Below are 22,608 nucleotides of genomic sequence, written 5' to 3' on the forward strand. Positions count from 1 at the left end.
GTTTATCTCATTCCATTTTCTCCCATCTGGAATCTGAAGAGGTACCGTTGGTAGATCAATCAGAGACGAGTTGAAGCCATTGGACAGTATTCTGTGAAGCGGGACACTGTGTCCAGTTGATGTGGACATAGAGGTGATCGGTTTCATTTCTCCTTTGTTCGTCTCATTTTACAGAATGCTGATTCTTCTTAAAGAACAAAAGATTTTTCAGACTTCTCCACATACGAAGGAAAATGTTAGCACATGTTACGTAAATCATTTCAAGGTTCGGATGGGAGAAAACAGAATGAGATAAACTGCCACTAGTGACACTTTTGTGACGAAGCATATTGCGCCATACATTCATTTATTACTTTGACCTTGCTGAACTAATAGCGGGACCGTGAGTATCAGATTGTCAAGAGGTCTGTAATGTGGAGAGTCGCTTGTGTAAGCGATAAGACCGTTTATAAAAGCTTACCACAACCGACTGTGATCATCCGCCGGCCAGAACCATGCAGAAAGCCGTCGTCCTGTGCCTGCTGGTGGCGCTCTGCAGCGCTGCGCCCTCCACGAGGTCCCACTTGCCCAGACCGCGACTCGATGGCCGCATCGTGGGCGGCGAGGCCGTAGACATCTCGCAGTACCCCTGGCAGCTGTCGCTGCAGAAGCTGGGCTCCCACAGCTGCGGCGCCTCCATCATCAGCTCCAACTGGGTGCTGACGGCTGCCCACTGTCTCGAGGGCGCCTTCGTCAACTTCATGTCCTTCAGGGCCGGATCGTCCACCCGCGGGAGCGGCGGAACTGTCTACGATGCTGCCGACGGGTATTACCACGGGGATTACGACTCCGATACCACTGACTACGACGTAGGTGTCGTACAAATCTCTGGATCATTCTCCTTCGGCAGCAACGTTCAGGTACAACTCGTGCACATAAAGTACTTACTTGAGCATTTCTCAAATTTATTTTCATCTTATGCCTGTATGCTGAGGATCATGTGTTTTGTTTTTTTTCTCGAACATAGTTCCAGGTGCCCTCAATTCGATACCACCTACTGAATTCGATCGGTAACTAGCGAATGCTTCCCACGTATCACCATCACTTAAAAAATCTGAAAGGCGTACGGTGCCATTAAAATTATTTTCTTAAAAGAGGTACTTGTCCATACGAGTTCATCGGATTTTCGCAGCGGTTTTCATTTCTTGTCTGATCGGACCATACTTGCCGAATACACTTCCTACGATAAAATAAGAGAGCATGACCACATCTACTGGATGGGAGCTGCAACGCCAGAGGCAATTTCGTTGTACCTTAATACTGATATTAACAGTGGTGTACACAAATTATCAACTTGGAAGTCAGCAATGGCTTGCCATATACTAGAATCGTGCCAAGCATCTGTACGCGTGAAAGTGTGAAGATAGTGTAAACGTAATGTTTCAGAGGGACCTATCTATTATAAAATAAATCTCCTTAAGTTGCAGAATCGAAAAAGGAAGGGAGGATAATTAGTGTTTAACGTCTCATCGACTACATGGTCATTAGAAATGGAGTGCACACGCTCGAATTAAGAGAAGGACTGAGGTGGAAATTGGACGTTCTCTATTAAGGAATACATCTCTGCAATTTCCTTAAGGGGTTACAGAGAAATCACGGGAAATGTAAGTTTGGATGCCCAGACAGGGATTAGAACTACCGCTCTCGCAAATGGAAATTGAATATGGTAATCGAAGAGCCATCTCACTTGGTCGCAAAATAGGTATATCGTGGTTGCCATCTTGACTTCTACATTTCAAAATACAGTGATGTAATTACACACGAGCACAAACCTCGAAAAAACACAAATCTCCTTCATATTCTGCCATTTATTAGTTGTGTTACAACAGAGATCTGGTAGGACATCACATTTTGGTTAGATTAGCGAAAGCGTGAATAATAAACAGTGTCACACTACCTATGATTACTTTATGGTCTCTCGGTAAGGAGTCTTAATCAAAAATTAAACTATAAATAAGCATTCTCAGTGTTTTTTTTAAAGGTACCAAAATCCGTAAAAACTACCTGAGACATCAACATTGTGATTTAAATAGATCAATATTGCATGTTCCTATCCAATGGGTGGAATCGTCATTCGTCAAATAAACCGATCTACTTCCGGTTTTCAACGATCAAACCAGTATGGTCGCTGCCCCAGTAACGTGGGGGTATAGCTAGTGTTCGCAACACTAGGCTGAAGTGGACTTCGGTGTCAAGAGCGCGCTGCCCATCCAAAACAGATTTTATAGTGAAGTACCATTCAACTGAGTAGGTGTTCCTCAGTGAAGCACCCACCACCACCTTGCTGCTCTTCCACGTTGGAGTAGTTGATATAATGCTCATGCTCTTCCGTTTGATGAACATTGCTTTCTCCCTTCTTCCGTATCGGTTAACACTTCCCTAACATTCATTTATTACTGATATAATATTCCCACTGCCATGTACGACTTGGTAATAGAGAAATTAATGTGTCAGATTTCCCATGCGCAACACTCTGTTTTCCGGAAGAAATATAACTTCTTCAGCTACAATGTTGACAATGTCCTCAAAGCCTTCTCTGGTTATAATTGATTACTAATGGATTATAATCTCACTATAAAACGAAAAAATTGAAGTTTGTGGGAGGAAGGGGGAGTTTCATAGCTGAGTGAATAGTTTGCATGACTACCATTTTGTAAACTCAGCCTCTCTAACCTTTATTGACATTAATACTTCGTTAGTGAAGCAAGTGCAACATAGTAAGCTCTCACAAACTACAATTGACAAGGTGTATCGATAAAACGTCTTAAATTTTTTTATTAGGTGCTAGAGCACTGAGCACTAATTTTTCCCTTCAAAATTACCACCTTACGACGCTTACTATAACTGTGAAGTAACAGTCGGTCGTTATTAATTACTGCACAGCTCATTCATCATCTCCACATCAGGTATTAAACTTTTATTTATTTTGCCCTTCACGGCACCCAAAGCTTCCTGTTTCTTCTCCCAGCTGGCTTAGATCTTTTACCAGAGAGGAGATTTTACATTTTCTTCCAACAACTCTTTAACGACGTTCATTCAAGTTTCTCATTTTTTCTGATATTTAGTTACAGTTAATGCATCCAATTCTCCTCTAATATTCTTATATCGAGGTATGTCAACTAATGTGCGTTTCTTTACTGGTGTTGTAAATTTCTTCTCTGTTGCTTTATGAGACTTTCACGGAGTTTGCTTATAAACGACGATTTTTTTCTATAAAGAAGTATTCCATATAATACTTCATTCATGTTTCTATCGTCCTTTTGTTATACATTTGTTCGTTGTTACCAATATACTCCAAAACTTTGATAATCTCATCTCCATTCCTGAGCTGTTCTACTGTTCCAGTGCCAACACAGTATTGGCTGTACAGGATGATTTCCTTTAAAAGCCGTTCACTTTCTCTCTTTCTATGAAATCGTCAAATCTAAATTGTGCAAAGTAATGAAATAGGTACGTCACATATTACATGTGAGGTTTGGCCAGTTCTGCGTACTATGAAGTAGTCATGTTGTACAGATGGGTTCAGTGTTATGCTCAGTTCATTATCTATCATACATATGGTCCACTACAGGCAGAAATGGGTTACTGATTAATGAGTAACACATGCGTGCACCGAAGGGATAGCTAAATGAAATTTATTGATGAAAGATTAACGTATAATATTTTTTTAGTTGTGTAATCATTGAATAGCGAATTTTATGTGCCCAAAGCACTTTCGCCCGCTGGTATCAAGGGCGCTTCGTGACGGTTGTGTACTGTACTTTGCAGGCGGTGAGCCTCGGCTCGACGGAGCCATCTGCAGGCACAGCAGTGACCATCACGGGCTGGGGCGCCCTGTCCTCCGGAGGCTCCTCCCCCATACAGCTGCAGGCGGTCACCACTTCCATCGTGGCCCGTGCCACCTGTAACACAGCCTACGGCGGCGAGATCACGCAGCGCATGATCTGCGCAGGAGAAGACGAGGGCGGCAAGGACTCGTGCCAGGGCGACAGTGGCGGCCCACTGGTGGAAGGATCCACCCAGTACGGCATCGTCTCTTGGGGAAGAGGATGCGCTCAGGCCGGCTACCCTGGCGTCTACTCTAATGTGGCCAACTTGCGTTCCTGGATAACACAAGTAACTGGCGTGTAGCGAGTGATCCAGCCGTTAATGAATAAATTATTCTTAACTGTAACACAAAACGATGACAATAAAGTTTCTTTTTAACTGTTACATCATGTACCAATTTTATCAACTCATTCTTAACCAAAGTAATATGTCATCAAAGTTACATTGATTAATTCTCCTGTATTATATTTTCCATATCAACAGTAATGAAGTCGTAAATACTCAATAAAATATAAAGGATGATTTTTTTTGCTGAAAGTATGAAGGTATACCGGTAGTCTCATACATTCTACACAGAAAAATAATAGCCGTTTTGTTATCCATCCCTTATACCGTATTTGATCTCAAGTCTCCCAAACTCTTTCAAATTCTGTTTCTAATACTGTATCTCTAGTTTTCTCCCTGTCAACCCCTATTACTCCTCTTATCACGTTCTCTGGGAAGTCCTCTTTCTCATACACGCCTTTAACATACTCTTTCCACGTATCGGGTCTCTCCCGTGCACTTGATAGTGGAATCACCGTAACACTCTTAAGCTTACCACACTTACGTTTGTATTCACAATAATTTGTGTTTACTTTTCTTCATGTAGAGTCAATCCTTCCAACAACGTTTTTTTTTTCGATTTCCTCACCTTTCTTCTTGCAGCAATTTAGACTGAGCTTCTATGAGCTTTGCACTCAATTCATTCGAAAGTCACTTGTATTTCTGTATTCAGAAATATCCCTGAACGTACCCATCTTTCATCGATGAACGGAAGTATTTATTGTGTTACCCAATGTTTCTTCACAGTTGCCTTCCTGGTACATCTGTTTTTCTTCCCTAATTCTGTCATTTTCCTGTTTTAGATTTGTGCATTCCTCTTCAGCTGGACTCCCTACTGAGGTATTCATTTACCACAGTATTTACAACACCAGTGAGCTCCAAACATCTAACATCAGTCCTTAGTACTTCCGTATTCCACATTCTTGTGCACTAACTATTCCTGACTAGTCTCTTAAACCTCACCCTACCCATCACCAATACCATATTCTGACCTGATTCTGCTTCTGTTCCTGGGTACGCCTTATAATCCAATCTCTGATTTCCTAATCTCTGCCTGACCACGATGTAATCTACCTAGAATCGTATCATATTTCTGTGCCTTTTCGAAGTATATCTCCTCCTTTCGTGATGCTTGAAGAGAACGTTCCCTATTACTAACTGCAACTTACTGCAGAACTAAATTTGTCTTTATTCTCTCTCATTCCTACTACCAAGACCATATTTCTCCTTTCTTCTATTCCCTCCCCTGCAACAGCATTCCAGTCCCCCACGAGTAATAAAATTCAAATGCCTCCGAGCACTATGGGACTTAACATCTGAGGTCAACAGTCCCCTAAAACCTAGAATTTCTTAAACCTAACCAACCTAAGGACATCACACACATCCATTGAGCACTAGATTTTCCCTTTTGACATATTCTAGCTTCCTTATGACATTAAAACTTCCGACATCTTACATACCGATTCGTAGAACGTTACGTTTTACTGAATCCTTTTCTCCTTTTCACCTCCCCTTAGTTGTGCCCTCCCATAGATCTGAAAATGCGAGTAGTCGGGTGTCTTTTGTCAACGGAAAGTTAATTCGTTACAGGGCACAAGTCCTGCGATACTGCTATGTGGCGTTAATTTAGTGGTTACCACTGCCTTCAGCAAGAAAGTGTCCTGAATTTCTGGTCGCTCCTCCGTCCGCTTTGACAACGCTGTTGAAAGAAATAAGATGACCTACTAACAGCTAAGCAGCATTAGATTGGGCAGCGAATGGTGCTACTGCTTTTGAGACATATATGGAGAAACAATGGAACAAACGAAGGATGTATGACGTCTAGAAGAATAGTGTCACAACAGTAAGACTGTAGATTGCATAACGGGAACAGTTCAACTAGCTGCTGCAATTTCGTTTAACTATTATGTGGAAGAGGCAATAATGGATATATAATGGTAGTTTGCAACAGAAGTGAATGAATTTCAGATTTTAAACTGGTAACTGGTTTTTTGCTTTTACGATGCCTATTTTCCTTGACCTGTTGCATGCCGTCTTAGTGATTCGTCATTGGACTACTTTAAGATAGCATTTGTGGACAACTCACTTTCAAGGTCCAAGTATCACAGCAGTAACTTCCATAGCAATGTTCGTATGTGGCTTATGTAATCATAGTATACTTCCTTCACTCTCCAGTATAGCTAATCGAACATGCTATGTCGAGAGGGGGATCTGGAATTTGTTGTATGAAAAAGAATGAGGTTATTAAATATTAATCCAAAGAAAAAAGTTTCTACGTCGTTGTGAAGCACATTCAGCTTATTTCAACACACACACACTCACACACACACACACAAACACTGTTCACATTATCATTAGAGTTACAAACTATTGTTTTAAACTGCGTTCAGTGCCTTTAATTAAAAATACACCGATTTATGAAATTTTCTGATACAAAACACTTTGTGCTGAGCAGAGGCTCAATCTCAGAAGCTCTGCCTTTCGCGAAAGGAAATAATGTGTTGGTGAAATTAAGGCTGTGAGTACGAGTCGTGAGTCGTGCTCGGGTAGTACGGTCAGTAGAGTTCTTCCAGCGAAAGGCAGAAGACCAGTGTTCGTGATTTATATCAGTGCCCACTCTGCTGCAGAGTGAAAATTGCATTCTGTAATGTGGGATTCGCTGTGTTATTCAGTGGTTTGGTATTTAACTAATTTGCAAATGGAAATGATAATATTATTTTATTACGTTGAGTAATTACTAAATAAGTTTTCTCCCGGCTAAAGATTTGATCAAGTTGCTAAACAGTTCCAAGTTGACGTCGTGTTAAAGTGTTGTCTGTAAGTTGTGTAAGTGTCACTAAATCACAGTTCATACAACAGATTCTGTACATCTATTAATTAAGATGGAAGCAGTTATCTTCAGCAAAAAGATCATTGAAACCACCGTATATCAGCCACGCACAACACTGACGTATGTTACCTGAAACAATATTCTTCGCAACTCGTGCGTAATTAATTTTGGCTCCATACATCAGCTAGAAAAGTTGGTAATAACGATCGTGCTATGAGCTCTGATCTTAAAGAACCAATCTGATTCGAATTATTTTCATTCAAATAAGTTCGGGACCACCGGTGCACATTTATTTTTTCACATTTGTATAACGTTCAGCATTTATGTCAGCAGAGTTGCGTAATTTGAATTTTCCGCTGTGATAATTGTTAAGATGGTGGCAGACAATTGATTGAGACTTTCTATTGCTAGACCAATTAAGTATTTTAACTGCTAATTAAACTTTACAGAAACTTTACTTTCGTATTGTGCACTATTTAGACTTCATCAAGTAACCATTTGATTTGTTTCTAAGGAAAACACGGACAAAACGCGATACAAATCGCTATCACCAATGGCTGCGCTCCTTGCTGCGGAAAGAAACAATTAACACAGATAATGCTTACTGAAAGAGGAATTAAAGTTACAAATAATTATTCACTCATATTTATAACAATGAACTCTATTTTCAAGTAATAATTAACAAATACTTACAATTTCTTAACAGACCTCAGTTTGATATGGGTCTTGCGTGCTGAACCTAGAAACGCCATCCTACAAAAGGTAAAAACAAAGGAAGACAAACGCAGGTCATAAAAGCACTGTGCCGTTATCATTCTCTTTTTACAATACACATCGATATGTCCTATTATATCATAGAATATTATATAAATAATTAATTCACTATTTCTCCATATGTCGAATACATAATGTTTATAACTGTTAGAGGCATAAGATCCTCTCGTCGCACTGTAGCCAAAAAATTATCACATGGATGTTTCAGTAAACACTAATTCCTACTGCATAGCGCCAACCATGAAATAAATGCTTCGCTCATCTACTCCCACCAATGCATTTCGTGTGCCAATTACTTTCTCATGTACCTTATCCGCAGCCACCAAATGCATATTTCACTAGTTGTTATACAGTCATAAATTTCACACCTAATTTGAATAACATTGCGTCACGCAGAGGGTCACTCGCCCCCAGTTAAACATTATCACATATAAAGAGTCGTAAACTAATTTATATATACTTTGGGACTTTATATATATATATATATATATATATATATATATATATATATATATATATATATATAAAGAGGGCATAGTGTTGTTTATATGCAATGTGTTGTTTCATTTACTGATTAGCTTTCGTAAATTTGAATGTGTATAATGCAATAGAATGTATTACTTGACTTTATTTAACTATTATAATGGTTAATATAGGATTTTTTCAAATTTGGTACATGTCACACTGCACCACCAAACTGAATAATGTCTTATTACTTGTATATACACTCCTGGAAATGGAAAAAGGAACACATTGACACCGGTGTGTCAGACCCACCATACTTGCTCCGGACACTGCGAGAGGGTGGTACAAGCAATCATCACACGCGCGGCACAGCGGACACACCAGGAACCGCCGTGTTGGCCGTCGAATGGCGCTAGCTGCGCAGCATTTGTGCACCGCCGCCGTCAGTGTCAGCCAGTTTGCCGTGGCATACGGAGCTCTATCGCAGTCTTTAACACTGGTAGCATGCCGTGACAGCGTGGACGTGAACCGTATGCGCAGTTAATGGACTTTGAGCGAGGGCGTATAGTGGGCATGCGGGAGGCCGGGTGGACGTACCGCCGAATTGCTCAACACGTGGGGCGTGAGGTCTCCACAGTACATCGATGTTGTCGCCAGTGGTCGGCAGAAGGTGCACGTGCCCATCGACCAGGGACCGGACTGCAGCACGGATGCATGCCAAGACCATAGGATCCTACGCAATGCCGTAGGGGACCGCACCGCCACTTCCCAGCAAATTAGGGACACTGTTGCTCCTGGGGTATCGGCGAGGACCATTCGCAACCGTCTCCATGAAGCTGGGCTACGGTCCCGCACACCGTTAGGCCGTCTTCCGCTCACGCCCCAACATCGTGCAGCCCGTCTCCAGTGGTGTCGCGACAGGCGTGAATGGAGGGACGAATGGAGACGTGTCGTCTTCAGCGATGAGAGTCGCTTCTGCCTTGGTGCCAATGATGGTCGTATGCGTGTTTGGCGCCGTGCAGGTCAGCGCCACAATCAGGACTGCATACGACCGAGGCACACAGGACCAACACCAGGCATCATGGTGTGGGGAGCTATCTCCTACACTGGCCGTACACCTCTGGTGATCGTCGAGGGGACACTGAATAGTGCACGGTATATCCAAACCGTCATCGAACCCATCGTTCTACCATTCCTAGACCGGCAAGGGAACTTGCTGTTCCAACAGGACAATGTACGTCCGCATGTATCCCGTGCCACCCAATGTGCTCTAGAACGTGTAAGTCATCTACCCTGGCCAGCAAGATCTCCGGATCTGTCCCCCATTGAGCATGTTTGGGACTGGATGAAGCGTCGTCTCACGCGGTCTGCACGTCCAGCACGAACACTGGTCCAACTGAGGCGCCAGGTGGAAATGGCATGGCAAGCCGTTCCACAGGACTACATCCAGCATCTCTACCATCGTCTCCATGGGAGAATATCAGCCTGCATTGCTGCGGAAGGTGGATATACACTGTACTAGTGCCGACATTGTGCATGCTCTGTTGCCTGTGTCTATGTACCTGTGGTTCTGTCAGTGTGATCATGTGATGTATCTGACCCCAGGAATGTGTCAATAAAGTTTCCCCTTCCTGGGACAATGAATTCACGGTGTTCATATTTCAATTCTCAGGAATGTATATTCTTTACAAGACTGAACTTCAACGTAGTGAGTAATATTATCTAATAATAGAGGAAAAATTTTTACTGAGTGTGCTCACTGCCAATTCAAAAAGTGATTGTTATTAGTAACAGTTTTAAAAACTTCTTTCTAATATACATTAGTTTACCTTTAATGCATATTTGCCCAAATGTAGTGTGATTATAACTAACTTTGTAAACACTCTGTGAAAAAGCCTCTATAATAATCAGTTCTTCAGTCGTTACACACACAAACTCACACACAAAGTTATTTACTACTATAACATATTTGTGCACAAACGTATAAGAAAGTTTAAACTTCTATTCATTAGAATGAAGTGAAAAATGTTAACTAATATCAGTCACTATTTGTAATATCTATGAACACAGATTAGTGCTCTGCGTTCATCACAGATCACCCTTTGGCAATTCTGCCTATACTTTTTTGTTTATCTGACTCTTTTAATTGAACACAGAGAACATCTCACTTCGCTGATTAATGGTTGTGGTCTGTCTTGATACACAGGTCTGTTTGCAGTATTTCTTTTGGAGTTTTCTTCCTATTCCTTCGTTGTGTAGGTATATTCAAAGTGGCCTTTATGTGTGGTGCCTCTAAGTCCCATGCCCTTTACTTCATTGTCTGATATTGTAAGCAGATCCAGGGCATTTATTCCACTTTGATCCAAAGTGGCCCAGAAATCTTCTAAGGCCATCTTCGTTCTCCACATGCAGTGGTGTAAGTTTTGTATATTTGATGGAAAGTGTCAGTGCCACTGTTTGATTCATTGTACGAAATTATCATTACAGATTTTCCTGTTGTTTCGTCGGTGTTGTCTGTGTTGTACATATTAACACCAAGAGTACAACATGTCTTTGGGACTTATGATAGTACCATGTTACTGACATCAAAGGCAAATTGTGTTTTCTGAACATTTTAGAACATTCTTGTACATTTCCACAAGAATAAGCAGGCCAAGAAAGAACGCAAATTCTTCTCTATCAACATTTTTCCGTTTGCTACCGAAACTAATGTTACGTTCTTTGTTGGTCTACTTCAAAATGTACTGGAAAATCCTGGGCTTCATAAATAGTTCAATTGCTGACTGCATAGTATTTACATTCCTTACAGTAAGCCTCGTTCGACCTGGAGCCATCTTCTATATATTTCATGCTTGCTGTATGCCATGTAATTTAACAGGATTTCTTACCATAATTCATTCCCATTTCTCGACTTGAAAAGAAAAGGGATTACTATTTTGTGTATGTACATATATATTATTATTAGATTAAATATACCTACTTGAAAACATTTTTATTTGAGTTGTGAACAAATCGTATTGAACCCACTTCATTTATTAAACATTTTGCAATATTAGTGAAGCCATAATTGGAAAATTTAAATTAGTTTATATTTTGGATTTTAAGGAGTCCTGTTTTAGTGATAGGCACTCAAAATTTGTATTAATCCTTGCTTCTAATATTTTATACAGCTGCACAAAGGATTTCGAGTTTGACTTCTCAACAAGAATTTATCGATCTGCCAAAACAAGATAACAGTCCTATCCCTTAACATCCAAACAGTCCAAAAAGTCCACCATTTTATCGAAGACGACTTCAGGACAATATACTTAACTAACAAATTCCTCCAACAATTTTAAGATATATTAGTGTATATGTGCTATCTACTCAATTCACAAAACTTTGTAACATGCACAGGCAGAATAATAAGCAATGACATCAATACCACACCTTAGGTGTACCAGATAATTCTTTGTTTTTGGAGACAATATCCAAATCAAAAATGCTGCTTAGACAGTTTATTAATTACTTATGTTTTATAAAAAATTCCTTTTTAAATATGTTGTTTATTCGCTCCATTTTTTCACATCAGTACATCTCATAATGTCTCTCATACCAAGCATTAACCCCGACCTGCAGGGTCTGCTGTTATGGTTAACTGGATTAGGTGTGTTAATTTTTAAGGGGTGGTCAGATGCCCTTCCTGTCGCCACCCTGTACCGCCCCTGGGATGGAATGTGTGTTTCCCAGGTGTCTGCGTCTAGTGTAACACATGGACTGGTACAAACGTGCGTCAGGTGTCTACAAGTCGTGTAACTGAGTCATAACGTGGCGGCCAGCCCGCTATTCACCTAGCACGATGTGGCTAACCGCCTAATAACCACATTCATGCTGGCCACCACATACACACACATAAAAAAACAAAGAAAAAGAAAATATTTATGTATGAAATGACCAAATTTGTGTATGTAGGAACATCAATAAAATTGCGTGTAAGTCTTATTATGGCCACGACATGGAGTGATTGCTATGGTAACTATTATGTTTCTTGTACATGTACATCATTAAGACTCAAACAAAAGGGTATACTTGAAAGGTGGTCGAAAGAGGGAAGTGTAATTAACGTCATGATAATATTACATTTACTTATATTTCACCTTAAGTAAAGCCAAGATCATTGCCTTTACTGGCGTAAACTCTGGCCCAAGTGGTCGTGGTAGGAGGTGATCGATGACCATGTATCCAGTTAATGTTCATACAAAAAACAGATAGCTATCTTATAATGTAATCAGACAAGTTCAAAAATCTGATAACAAATTTATTATAGAGCGCTTTTGGGTTAGTGTCTTGCGTCACTACTTAATTCGCTTTCAACTTATTTAAATAGCGAGTACTTATTACGATACAACTAAAAGAAAAGAACAGAGAGGTTGGTCGTTTTAGAAAATAAAATCTCACTGAACATAATGGTCCAGTTATTAATGGAGAAACGTTACAGTGAACACACATTCTTATCGTACAACTACCAGTAGGGCAAGCAAAGAATCTAAGGACGCTGTTTTCATATTCTTGTAATACATCTTAACGTCAACTACAATGGGTATTATTTCAGATTAGTCCATATTCAGGATTATCACTTGACATTAATATTATTTGCATGTCCATTGAGAACGATTCAATCTTGGACATGAGATCACCTTTACGGTTTTATCAACAGGTATATCATGAGACATTAATTGCTGTTGAGTCATTTTACTATATAGGAATGAGCTTTATAGAAAATGTAGATGTGGAAACTGCAGTGGAAAAGCCAGTTCTGTCTATGTCTCTACGTATTTTTGGTTAATAATAAATAATTTTTGTAGGGACAGTCACAGAGTCTCACTTGCGGCAAGGAGGAACTGTTAGCAGCATGCTTAGCGTGCTACATGATATTTATACAATAGTGTAAAAATAATGCAGATAATTTAGACTTGAAATACAACAAGGAATTTAATTTGGGAGTTGACAGCCTTGTGTAATCTTCATTTATGACAGATATGACTACTCTTGTGTCCTTCCTACACATTAGTGTGTTACTAACGTGCAGGCATATCTGACATTATCAGCAGTAGACGTAAACGCTTTTACTGCGAGATATAATTTAACCCCCCCCCCCCCCCAGCATGGAGTCACTATAATGTCAGTCTAACTTTGAAATAGAAGCAACCCTCATTTAGTACCTATACAAATGAGTATACTACTGTTGAGTATGATGTTCCATCAAAATGTCCTATAGTTTCGATTGTGTGCGAACAGAGTATGACAAACGTTTTCTGCTGGGAGGTAAAGTTAATACTCTAGTGTCTAGTTCCTATGAAATTGTATTTGGCTGAGAATGATACCGTTTTTAGAGTCGACTTTCAACGTGAGAATAACATGTTTATTTTGATAATGTCAAAGGCGGAAGCTCTCAGGTCAGTTGTGGTCAATGTGGGTTTTGCAAAGTGATATGCACGCCAAATTACGGTGATTGAAACTCGCAGGACGACAAAATTTATGGAACAAAGAAATGCTCAGTTAGCGACTTGTGTTTTGCAAGCGTTTTCAGTCTGACTTTTGACATATGACATAGGTGAGGGAGATAATTAATTTGGAGATCGGTTATGCTTTCCATCATCTACGGTACAGATATCGAACATTACAAATAAGCAGATGCTGCTTTGCATAGTTGTTTTACATAAATTCCATTAATATGGTGAAACAATGCTTCAGAGCGTTCAGATACTTTTAACCATCCCATAACTACTTTTAAATACTGCAAGTCACACACTTAACGTAGTTTTAGGATGAGTGCTTTGAATATGCCACATAACAAAAAAGAAAAATTCTATAATCTTAATCTCTTTCTCTCTGTCTCTCTGTGTGTGTGTGTGTGTGTGTGTGTGTGTGTGTGTGATTCTATGTGTTTGTGTGCGTGTGCTTGTTTGTGTGTGCACATGATTGACGCTCCAATATCTCTGACCTTCAGAGAAGTAGGGAATATCTGATGCTATCATTTTAATACAATGCTGTGATTAGCTGGTGATGGGAGTGCGTTGGGGGTGGGGGGGGGGGGGGGCGGATGGAAAGGGTAGTCGAGGGGAGAGGAGATAATTACGTAATGTGTTCAAGGTCGTTGCCCCAGCTTCTTGAGTTTTTAGAAGTGATAATTAAAAATTTTTTCTGTGAGTGCCAAAAATTGAACAAAACCTGTAGCCTGAATGTTTCTGCTATAAAATTGGGACACTTTGTTCATGTTGTTTAACATTGATACAATGAGATAAATCAAAATGCGCTCTTTTACAGCTTTTGAATACATGTCTTTAATAAGAAGGGCTCAGGCTGCAAAACCAGGAGCCACCTCACACAGGTAAACTTGTCTTGAATATTTACTTTGGTTCCCTCTACTCCCCCCTAAGACTGTAGAGGTTTTTGCCGTTAACCCTCAATCGCATCTCACACTGGCGTCCTAGGAAACAAAGACTATTTTATTGTGAGTTTCAAAAAGTTTAGTGGCAACAATTTATTGAAATTTACAATTCATTTCTTTGTGGACACTATCTTCATGAAAGTGGTGTTAAGTCAAACATTTGGATTGCTGTAGCGGCGGTGTCAAGATGTAAATATGTGGAATTCCTGTTGGATCTTGATACTGTGAGGACTTTATAGCTTATTTACGCTGATTGACAATGAATAGTTTTATAAAAAGTACACTACCAAAAGAGATTCGCAGTTTGTGCATTCGTTATATGTAATACACTATATTTTATTTACTTCAAATTTGGGACAACAAATTCTTTTTAAATTACACATCTTTTGCTAAAATCTAGTGTGGTGATGTAGCACTGTGTGAAGACCATATTGCTGATTTGTGCAGAGCAGATAATTTATAATTCGGTCTCTATAAAATACTCAAATATATATACCATATGTAAGTTAACACTGTTTTGTATCAAAGTAGCCCTATATACACTCCTGGAAATTGAAATAAGAACACCGTGAATTCATTGTCCCAGGAAGGGGAAACTTTATTGACACATTCCTGTAGTCAGATACATGACATGATCATACTGACAGAACCACAGGCACATAGACACAGGCAACAGAGCATGCATAATGTCGGCACTATTACAGTGTATATCCACATTTCGCAGCAATGCAGGCTGCTATTCTCCCATGGAGAAGATCGTAGAGATGCTGGATGTAGTCCTGTGGAACGGCTTGCCATGCCATTTCCACCTGGCGCCTCAGTTGGACCAGCGTTCGTGCTGCACGTGCAGACTGCGTGAGACGACGCTTCATCCAGTCCCAAACATGCTCAATGGGGGACAGATCCGGAGATCTTGCTGGCCAGTTAGTTGACTTACACCTTCTAGAGCACGTTGGGTGGCACGGGATACATGCGGACTTGCATTGTCATGTTGGAACAGCAAGTTCCCTTGCCGGTCTAGGAATGGTAGAACGATGGGTTCGATGACGGTTTGGATGTACCGTGCACTATTCAGTGTCCCCTCGACGATCACCAGAGGTGTACAGCCAGTGTAGGAGATCGCTCCTCACACCATGATGTCGGGTGTTGGCCCTGTGTGCCTCGGTCGTATGCAGTCCTGATTTTGGCGCTCACCTGCACGGCGCCTAACACGCATACGACCATCATTGGCACCAAGGCAGAAGCGACTCTCATCGCTGAAGACGACACGTCTCCATTCGTCCCTCCATTCACGCCTGTCGCGACACCACTGGAGGCGGGCTGCACGATGTTGGGGCGTGAGCGGAAGACGGCCTAACGGTGTGCGTGACCGTAGCCCAGCTTCATGGAGACGGTTGCGAATGGTCTTCGCCGATACCCAAGGACCAACAGTGTCCCTAATTTTCTGGGAAGTGGCGGTGCGGTCCTCTATGGCACTGCGTAGGATCCTACGGTCTTGGCGTGTATCCGTGCGTCGCTGCGGTCCGGTCCCAGGTCGACGGGCACGTGCACCTTCCGCCGACCACTGGCGACAACATCGATGTACTGTGGAGACCTCACGCCCCACATGTTGAGCAATTCGTCGGTACGTCCACCCGGCCTCCCGCATGCCCACTATACGCCCTCGCTCAAAGTCCGTCAACTGCACATACGGTTCACGTCCACGCTGTCGCGGCATGCTACCAGTGTTAAAGACTGCGATGGAGCTCCGTATGCCACGGCAAACTGGCTGACACTGACGGCGGCGGTGCACAAATGCTGCGCAGCTAGCGCCAATCGATGGCCAACACCGCGGTTCCTGGTGTGTCCGCTGTGCCGTGCGTGTGATCATTGCTTGTACAGCCCTCTCGCAGTGTCCGGAGCAAGTATGGTGGGTCTGACACACCGGTGTCAATGTGTTCTTTTTTCCATTTCCAGGAGTGTATTTTATTTTTCAGATACAATGAGAAAACGACTCTGAACAGATGGTGATACATTTATAATCAAAAACGACGTTTTAACTCCATAGTGGAGTGTGCGCTGATGTGAAACTTCCAGGTAGATTAAAACTGTATGCGAAACCGAGACTCGAACTCGGAAACTTTGCATTTGAATGTCACAAAGTTTTAATCAGCCAGGACATTTTACATCAGCCCGCAGTCCCCTGCAAGGTGAATATCTCATTCAGGAGACATCCCCCAGGCAGCGGTTGAAACTTGTCTCTACAATACCGTTTCTTCCAGGAATGGCAATTCTGTCAGGTTCGCAGAAGAGCTTCAATGAGGTCTGGAAGGTATTGGAAGAATTGAAGCTGTGAGGACGGGTTTCAAGTCGTGCTTGGACAGCTCAATTGGAAGAGCACTTACCTGCAAAGGCAAACTTCCCGAGTTCGACTCTCGGTGCGGTACACAGTTTTAACCTCCCAGGTACTATCATATACTTGTAATGTTGGGCTGTTACGAGTCACTTGAATTCCCAAATCCTGATAAAGGGTATGACTCTGTTGAAATTAGGAACCATCAGATACGGTTATTCCAACTGAAATTGTCTTCTGGGTAAAAATGACTATAAGTGATCTTCAACTATAATTTCTAATAAGAGAATAACTGATTCCATAAAATTAATTTCTTACATCCCAGGACGAAACGAACGAGCAAGATAAGCTTCTAGTCCCGTTAAAGCATGGCAACTACGAATGATAGATGAAATGCTAAATCAGGTTGTCACTTATACAGGCGAGAAAATTATTTGCAAATGTTTCTCAAATCGAAGCTTGGGCAGATATCATAGTACTACAAGTTCGTAGAGCTAAGGGTTGTCATTGGTCTCTTGTATATTTGCAGACTGAACAAGGTTGCTCCGACAAATTCAGAGGAAGTCTTCTCTCCTGAATTTGATAATGCCATCTTTAGCGCCACGAAGGTGATTTCAGTTTTTATTAGTTGTCTAAGATTTGATGATAAAGCAACCCACATGTATAGTAAAGAAGAAGACCGATTTTTGACCGTTCACGACAACTGGAGTAAATTTATTGATAAATATGATTCCCTAAATATTCATTTCGAATACTGTGCAATATATGAGCAGCTAATAGGTTTGCTTAGCAACTGCCATTTCAGAATATACGTCTTCTAATCTGGACAAATGTGAAACTAAGATTCTGATGTTGAATACTTCCAAGACAAATGATATGGTAAAAGCTTTTCCACTTACTAACATGGTAGTTACACAGAATATTGAAGGTTTTATATCTTATTAGGTGACAACGTTAACTGAACCCATTCGTGCACTAATAGAAGCCTGACAGTTGACACTTGGTTTTCGTTAGAACATATGTATATGAAAATGACTGGAAACTTTGCTCTGACATCGTTCGGGACTGTAAGAAAAATTAAGCCTAGAATACGACTAATAAAGTGCAAAACCATTCCACCAAAACAAATGGGCATAATTACTATGTCTGATGTGGCAGAGCGCAGTCAGTCCATGATGCAAAATTGGAAAACATTAAACAAGATTTTATTGTGTTCTCCATCCAATGACAGGTGTGGTCTGGGGTAAGGTCAAAGATGACAGTTCGATTGATAGATGTCATGTATAATTTTGATTTGTGAATTTTTGGTATATTAGTAGATTGTCTGCGAGCCGCGATGTTATAAGTTGTATTGCAGAACTTAAGCTATCATATTGGAGCTGTGCGAGGCGCAGGGGAGCAGTCGAAGTTTAGCTGTGTTTGACTAAAGCAGACAACGTTTAACTCTGGTAGCAAGTGGAGTCGAAGTACAACTATGGTGGAGTTCAGCTGATAATTTTAAGCAGTGTAAGTGAGGATTCTATAGTGATATTATGATGCAAAATAAAATTTATCATTTTTTTCAATCAATATGGCTATGAAACTGATCTGTGAATGAAGAAAGCTAATGGAAGGTGAGGTAAATACAATACCAACGTTATTATTTTTTACTATTGCTACGAACGTGATTATTGTAGGAATAGTTGTTAGATTTAAGAGACGGGAATGTGTAATGTCTCGATGCTCAGAAGTTAATTCAATTTAAAATCTACTTTGAGCAATTTTCTCATTACACAAAAGAATACAGACTGTTTTCATTTACACGCATATTTCATTTTCTTACCAACCTTTCTCTTACAAATTTTTATTGATGATGCAAACAAGTCTGTTCGATTCGCAATTAACAGAGAGCTCATTGCACCTCTCGAGACTCTCAGTGCAGATATAGTAATTTTCAGGTTTTGCATGGCAGCGCACAAGACAGATTAGAGCTAAGGAGAAGTAGTTTGGTTGTTTTAATTATTCAATAAGGGCCAACTTATGTTATTCAGAGACCGATTTTGTGCTCAAATTTTGCGAAACTAATTAATCTAGGTTTCATGTCCAAATTATCCAGGCAGTTTATACAGTTGAAAATTATAGCAGTCAGATTGCTAACCTCAACAATATGAAACACTTCTGGTTTTATTATGACAGTCAGTTATTATTTCAGAGAGGCTTTGCTTTCACTTTGCAACAATTGATTTACTATCACAGCTCTGGCCTACAATCAGAATCAGAGTGCTCCAGGTCTTACTTTTACTACTTAGGCAACTTTCACTATTAACTTGTTGTGATATAGTAATGGAACAGATATTACAGATCAGTTGTGTTCTGATCATAACATTGTGAATAATTAATGTGAAAATCTGGTTCAGGCTAGAGTTAATACTGTAGTGTGATACATCCCAACTACTAGATACTGGTACTACTGCCAATGTGTCATGCACTAACTCATTCAACAGAATTAGTGAGTAAGTGAGGATGCCTGTCTTGCTAATTCGGAATTTTAAGATTACTGGTGCCATTGACACTAGGTCCCACAATGCCAACTTACTAACACAAAAATCTATAATCGTAGGAAATGGAGTCGTTGAATACCCATTCACAATTGTAGAAAGCTCAATCGAGATTACGTTCTTAATATTTATTTTTGTATGAGACATGGACAAAATTAGACATCCCCAGTGGTAAATACCATGATTGTATTGATAGAAGGTATATTGTGTACATGCATTGAAAATGAAATTCAGACACAGCAAGCAGGCTCAAGGTGTATATGTTAAGGTTTCTTTAAAAACTGGGGCTTTATATCAGCAGTCTCCTTGCGTAGATAGAAACACTAGTGAAGATCATATTAGTGACATGGTGTCCAAACACAAGTATCTTAATTTGAAGATTTGAAGCAACAAGATGAACTAGTTCATTTCTAATTAAAGTAGGTAGTTCCATTGCAAAAAAAAAAAAAAGGAATGGAGCTCACAATAGGTTATGAATACCCTATGGTGGTAATTGCACACACGATCCTATTCTCATGCATTTTTCTCCACCCTGTAGGTTAAGTGATTATTGTAGATGACAGAGCTATCACCATATTAAAGTTTACTATTAGTTGTGGCAAAACCTGTTGCTATCGTCACTTTGTACTTCATGCTACAGCAGTTAATCAAATAATTATTATTCTCTGTACAAGGAATTGGTAGCTGGTTCTACCAATAACAGTAGTTTTAAGATATAACAGATTTCATCTGATTGACTGCTATTAGCAGTTCGTGTTTGCAGAGGAACCTCACAAGTATAGTCCATGAACATATGCAGGTATAGGTTACGAATTTAATGTTTTCCATGTGGTTTGACAGTTCAAGTATTAATATGGCACTTGATGCTGTTCTGAGATGGGACCTGTGACATACAGTAAACCTGTAGAATGATGATATACCCATGAAAACACCTCAATGGGAGTAGCGCCTTATTAGAATAAAATAGTACAGATTTTCTAGATGCAAGAGTTACAGCAAACTACCGAAAGTATGAGTCTGGCATGGATAAAACCATATTTGTTCGGATCGTGAGTTCACATACAGATTATAGTGCCAGATAGTGTCAATATAAGTGCAATGAAATGAAGAAACACAATATTCCTTGGTATAGCCTACTTGTTTGACATTTTTAAGCTGGTAAATTATTAAACCCAGATGCCCGCTTACTTTCATTGACAAAAATTATGCAACTATTTTTGTCAAAAGATTGTCAAACAAACTTAGTGAATTCTCAACTACTGCAAAGTCCTGATATATTTGAGGACATTTATGTAGCAAGACATGCTCATTGCTATGGTCTGCTAGACAGTGGAGTTGAGGACAAACATTACATTCAAGTCATAGGACTGGCTAGCTGTATTGCCTTTAGTGTGAAATGGCACATTTCACCAACGAATTAGGACCTTCAGCCATTGAATGAAGTTTAAAAATTCCATTATTATATTTATGGTAGTCATGTAAAAGTGTAACATTATACTTGAAGTTGTCTTTTAATCTGTAGACTCTTATGCCCCCCCCCCCCCTATTTACCATGATGGGCTCCATGTTGCAGTATAGTGATTTTAAAATAATCCATTTTATTTGAGAAATTCATGTGATGGTGAACGCCAAATATCATCACCCCATTGACATCCAGATATTTCAGAATTATTTTAGCAAACTTCATACTACAGAAGCATGTTCATAAAGGCAATATTACATAGCGACCTGTAACAGTATGAAGTCTCTATACCCTCACCAGGAAGCTAAGAAAGACATAAAGTAACTTTAAGTTCTACACACATACACAGTCTGTTTAGGTACCAGAAACCACTTATCTACACAAAAGTAGGATACTTTAATGAGACATAACAAAAATACATTACATCATTTATGTAAACGGGGTCTGTGCTCCAGACTGAACGCTGAAAGGCATAATCAGTCTTAAATGATGATGTTGATGATGATGATGTAAACGTACAAATGATGCAATTCAAGAACAGTGATTAACATGACCACCAATTACATACATATTGCCTACACTGTTAGTATATTCTGTAGTTACTGAACACAGGGATCAGAGAACATATTGAGATATAAATTGATTTCTGTCAGTTAGATGACTCTCACAGATATAGTGAATCAGTGAATCAGTGGAAGTGAGTGGGTAGTTAAAATTTTATATGTGTGTTGTGTTTGCATGAATGTATATGGCAGTGAGAAAGGACATAGAATACTGATCTTTTATATTATTTCAAATAGCGACAGGACTGTTCTACTGTGGGTCGCTACAGCACTATTGATCGTTGTGTCGACGTTGGAAAGTATCACGAGTTAACTGAGCTACGAACATGAATAACATTTTGAAGAAATATTCGGTGGAATACACAGATTACTGTGATACATTACTGTGTTCCATTAAAAAAGACATATAAGTGATGAGAGGAAGAACAGTCGTTTTATTGTGTACATTTTCAAGTTAACAGAATTTTTAACTTAAATAATGGTTGCCAATCACTCACACGTCAGTACAGTGAACACAAGAGACTCACTGTTTATAGTGTACATAGCATAATAGCTGTACTACATGAGTAATCATGGTAGTCCTATCGACTGTCGTGACGGATGTAACTGATAAAGAAAGGGAATACATAGGTGTAGTATTTGATAAGCCCACGCTTTTATAGCTTTCATGCTTGTATATGCGTACCCCATCTATCTATTAAAATTTTGGCGGTCGTTTAAGAACAATTAGTCCTGCGTTCACTTCTGTGAATGTTCACAGACCTTGGGATAGTAATATTATACACATATGGGCTTTGAACAATCTCTTGTGTAACTGACACTAATTTGTAGATAGGACATTTCTTATTTCTATTACTCTTCAGCTTATAGTTGCTTTTCTTTTCTTGTATTTGCCCATATCATGTATAGGTGTATTACATGCACAGATGTATATCTCTCAAAATAATCAAGAAAAAAATATTTATGATGACATGAGTCTGCACAGTTCCAGATGAAACATGACAGTCCTATAAGGGTACGTATT

At 39.9% G+C, this 22,608-nt stretch overlaps 1 protein-coding gene across 2 annotated transcripts in view; it reads left to right on the plus strand.

Annotated features, from left to right (window-relative positions):
* Positions 1-461: 461 nt before the first annotated feature.
* The window catches only part of LOC126355200 (trypsin delta-like), a 35,679-nt gene continuing 13,532 nt past the window's right edge, over positions 462-22,608 (plus strand). Inside the window, exons 1-2 of one of the 2 annotated variants that reach the window (XM_050005429.1) lie at positions 464-899; positions 3,808-4,251. In XM_050005429.1, the coding sequence (XP_049861386.1) occupies positions 495-899; positions 3,808-4,170 (768 nt within the window). In that variant the 5' untranslated portion in view covers positions 464-494 and the 3' untranslated portion in view covers positions 4,171-4,251. Of the gene's footprint in view, positions 900-3,807; positions 4,252-22,608 lie in introns of those variants that run through there. The other variant, XM_050005430.1, reaches the window with a different exon arrangement.

Source organism: Schistocerca gregaria, chromosome 3, assembly GCF_023897955.1.
Source record: "Schistocerca gregaria isolate iqSchGreg1 chromosome 3, iqSchGreg1.2, whole genome shotgun sequence".
In the NCBI taxonomy this organism is placed as follows: Eukaryota; Metazoa; Arthropoda; class Insecta; order Orthoptera; family Acrididae; genus Schistocerca; species Schistocerca gregaria.